The 4098-nt window shown below is 47.6% G+C and overlaps 1 protein-coding gene across 1 annotated transcript in view; it reads right to left on the bottom strand.

Moving 5' to 3' along the window:
• The window catches only part of PRR5L (proline rich 5 like), a 68594-nt gene that overhangs the window by 46077 nt on the left and 18419 nt on the right, over positions 1 to 4098 (bottom strand). Inside the window, exons 2-3 of the mRNA XM_006908037.3 lie at positions 3454 to 3729; positions 1998 to 2078 (exon numbers count right to left, since the gene is read on the bottom strand). Coding sequence (XP_006908099.1) covers positions 1998 to 2078; positions 3454 to 3617 — 245 coding nt within the window. The 5' untranslated portion in view covers positions 3618 to 3729. The remainder of the gene's footprint in view (positions 1 to 1997; positions 2079 to 3453; positions 3730 to 4098) is intronic.

Here is a 4098-nt window from a genome sequence, read left to right as displayed (position 1 = left end):
AGCTGACCTTATAAATAGGTAGCCTATTGGTCAAATTCAGCCCACAGATGTGTTTTGTTTGGCCTGTACCAATGTTTGGGGAAATGTGGATTATTTATCAACATTAAAAAGCCAGGAAATTTCACATAAAAATCCCAATTTCCTGTTCTTGAGAAATAAGATATGTCACTGGATCTGTCGTCTGCCGGGGTAATCCCCTTTCTATGGAGGGTGACCTCTCACCTCTGTGCACCCAGGTGAGTGTCACCCACTGAGAAGACCTGCTGGGCACCTGAAGGATTCTGACTTAGCAGCCCCCAAGCTAACAAGGCTGGTGAAATCTGGTGTGGCCTGCCCTTTTCCTAGCTGCCCACTAACAAAGATTTTAAATACAATTTCAGGATTGGCCTCCTGAAGTGAGGGACAATTAGCATGTTCCTGAGTCACCATTTTATTTATTTATACTTCTACTGTGAGCTAAGAACCCTCATGGAGAGGCCAGGAACTTAATTTTTAGAATAAAATTGAGCTCTTTCCACTGGGGGTGGGGGTGTGGCTGACCTAGCTTTGCCCCTGTCACTCAACTTCCTGGGGCTTCAGTTTCCTCCTCTGTCAAAGGAGGCCTTGGGCTAAATGATCTCTATTGTCTCTTTCCATATTTGTGTAGTTATTACGTGACATTCGAGCACCTGGGTAGAAATTTAACAACTCTGTTTACTTCTGAGCTCCAAAGGTTTTAACGAAAGCAGAGCTCTTAAAACACCTCATTGAGCCCTAACACAGGTCTTGACTAAATGTAAACAGGACCCGAATAATGGCCTTGTTTATTGTTCTGCCCACTCCAAGGTTAGGTCTTTAGCCTTGATGTTTTGCACTTAACACACCAGAAAGGAATGAACACCGGGGCATTAAAACACCTGATGTTTAACCTCCTGTTCCCAGGGCTCAAGGCCCTGTCTGCCTTTCTGCTTTCACTTCACACCACCACCCAACCTCTGGTGCCCTATGCATGTGGGCCTTCTTTCAGTTCTCTGCTCATTGCCACCACAGGACCTTTGCACCTGCAATCTCCACCACCTGGAGCCCTCTTCACCTAGTTAATCCTCACTGATGCTTCAGAAGACAGTCTAAGCATCGCACCGCCATTCCTGGTGTCCCTGGCAAGATCAGCTCCATGCTTTCATCACATCGGCTGTGTTGTACCAGCTGTCACAGTTGCATTCTAAGTGTAATTAGCTGATTAACAATTACCTCCCTGACTGAATGTAAATTCCAAGAGAGCAGGGTCCACGCTTGTCTTTGTTCATTGTTGTCTCTCCAGGGCCTGGCCAATAGGGAGACTCAAATATTTGATGAATGAATGGAAGAATGAATGGAAAGCTGACACCGCTCTACTGGGAAGATCCTGAAAGATAATTAGCTCCTCGAGGACCATGTCTTATTGAGGGCTGCATCTCTAAAACCTAACAGGAATGATAATGACAATACTGATAATGGTGAAAACAGCTACAAGGACCAAGCACTTATTGTACCCGAAATCTTTACAAACAGATCGTTTCTATAACAATTCAGTTTCACCTACACAAAAATCCTATGGAAGTAGACACATTCCTTCACATAAGAGGAAACTGAGGCACAAAGAAGTTGGTGAGTCACTCAGTCAGTAAAGAGGGTAACAGCAATAAAATCCCGAGCAGACTGGTTCCAGCATCTAGGCATCTTGCCTAGTATGGTTCCCAATGGTTAAGCAGGGCGCAATCAATGTTTACAGAATGGATGACACCTACCATCTCTCTACCCCCGCCACACGCAAACTACATGCATGAACAAATGGATGAACCCCCTCTGGAGCAGAAGTCTAGACAGATAAGGGTCTTGGAACTTAATAGCTGTAAGAGCCACATAAAAGCCAACAGAAGCGGCAACAAGAACCAAGCAGAAAACAAAACATAAAATAAGGCTCCCGGTGGGGTAGCCTCCTCTGCCCGGCTCAGGCCCCGGGGCTGGCCTGCACACACCTGATGCTTTCGTTCAGTGCATAGAGCTCGTTGCTTTGCAAGCCTCCACCTTTGAAGACGTTGATCACAGCAGTCTGAACGCTGTGGGGAGACAGAAAACAACCCCTGGTTAGAAGATCTGCCTCCCCAGGGCCATCTCAATAAACAGCTCGGGGCTGAAGGCAGCTGGAAGGGCCAAGAATGTGGCATGAACACGGCCATGTTTTCCATCCTCAGAACCCATCGCTTCCTTCCCCGGGTCCTTGGAGAGGAAGGAAGAATGAATGGGGTCAAGAGGACCCAAAGCAGCCCCTCTCCCCAACACTTTCTCACAGGCTGGCGGTCTTCCTCCCCCTCCCTGGCAACCCTGCTGCTGAGTGGCAATAATAAAGGGCAGGCAACGGGATCTGCTCTGAGGAAACAGCTGGGCCAGCATCACTGGCCTAGAAGCATCTGAAATGGTGTTTACTACAAGCAGCCGCTGACCTTGGCCTGGGGTTCTTCCACCTCCAGGCCCTGTCTTCAGAAGGCAGCCTGGCGCTAATAGAAAATGATAACCCATTGTCTCTTTTTTTCAATAGTACTTTCCTTGGAAGAATTTCACTGGGGCTGGTCGCACTTGTCCCTTCCATTCTCACTCCTGCGAGACACAGGCAAATAAAGTAGTCCCTTGAGGGGCCACAGTTAAGTCTTGATTCTACCTTCTCTGGGACCCCAACCCAATATTTCAGCAAGAAGCTGATTACATCTTGTCTTTACCAAGGGTCCCAGGCCTTTTTCAAAGAACAAGGATCCAGTTAACATCAAAACATTTCAGAGCCCCCACTCCCTCTCCATAAGAGTTGTGCGTTCATTAAGAAAATCCATAATGATCCAAATTACAAAGAATTCAGTAATGCTTTCAAACAATGATGCATTTAATTTATCCAAAGAGTAAGTGCACAGATTTGAAAAACAGTGGCCCGTAGAAGCTCAAGACAATATTGATTCAGTCTCTACTCAGTGCTTGGTGTGCAAAAGGTTGGCAAGACACGTTACAAAAGTTCAGTGTCTCCTCTCCCAACCACCTGTGGCTCACTGGTTACGTGATAATCCCTGGTTTATGTTGCTCATTTAGCTTTTCACAGATGCATGCCTTATCTTCCCAAATAGGTAGAAGGTGACTTGGGGTTACTTATATAACTCACCTGTAGGTACTTTGAACACAAATAGTAATCTGTGAGTTCCCATCCAACTGTCCTGGACTGGTTAACTGATTCTGATAGCCCAGAGGCCTCCCTAGTGGTCTCCTCTGCCTCTACTAAAACAGGGGAAGCTCACAAATACATTCTCTATAGGAAAACACCCTCTCTTCATCGATGGTCCCTGTAATCATGACCTTCTGAAGCAGAGATCTCAGAAGCAGGAGAAGCTAAGCCTGTCCCCTGACCTGCTTTGGCCTTTGGCAGCCCCCCACTGCACACCTGGCCTCCTTTACCTGTTCCAGGCTGAGTTGGAGCTCAGCTGCAGAGCCTGCCGGGCGGCTTGGAATCGAGGCAGGTCGCTGAGCACCGGGGAGCTCATGAAACGCGGCCTGGGCCTGCGGAAGGAGCCCATCTTGTGGACCTCGACAGGCAGGCTGGGAGCAAAGCCGCGGGTCATAAGTCCAGGTAAGGGGATGGCTTCTCCTCTGGACCAGAAGGTTCTGACTGCCCACGGAAGGGCTTCTCCCAGAGCCCTCAGGTTTTCTTAAAACCACAAATTTAGCCGACACCTGAAAAGAGAGGGCAGCTTTTATTGAAAACACCTAGGCTGAGCGGACCACATGTTGGAGGAAGTTGGCTGGGACTTTCTAGCCAAACCATCTTGAAAACAACTCCAAGACCCCGCAATAACATTTGTACTCTGTGGGTTGCCATTCACAAGTTTTTACAGGTCTCTTTTTGGTTTAAACAGTATGGTCACCCCAAAGTGGGATAACAGTGACAATGGAACTGGACTGGTCGAGGCCAGTCCTACAGAAAAGTGACTTCTCAGCTGTGCCTGACCGTGGTTCCCGAGCACACCCATCAAAGTCTGGGCACTGGCTGGGTTTCTGTAGACCCTGCAATGTTATGCATTAAGAGCTTTCTTTTTCTTTAAA

The sequence above is a fragment of the Pteropus alecto genome, unplaced genomic scaffold, assembly GCF_000325575.1.
Source record: "Pteropus alecto unplaced genomic scaffold, ASM32557v1 scaffold71, whole genome shotgun sequence".
NCBI classification, from domain to species: Eukaryota; Metazoa; Chordata; class Mammalia; order Chiroptera; family Pteropodidae; genus Pteropus; species Pteropus alecto.
The sequence above is the reverse complement of the archived record's forward strand: the minus strand, read 5'-3'. Positions and strand labels throughout refer to the sequence as shown.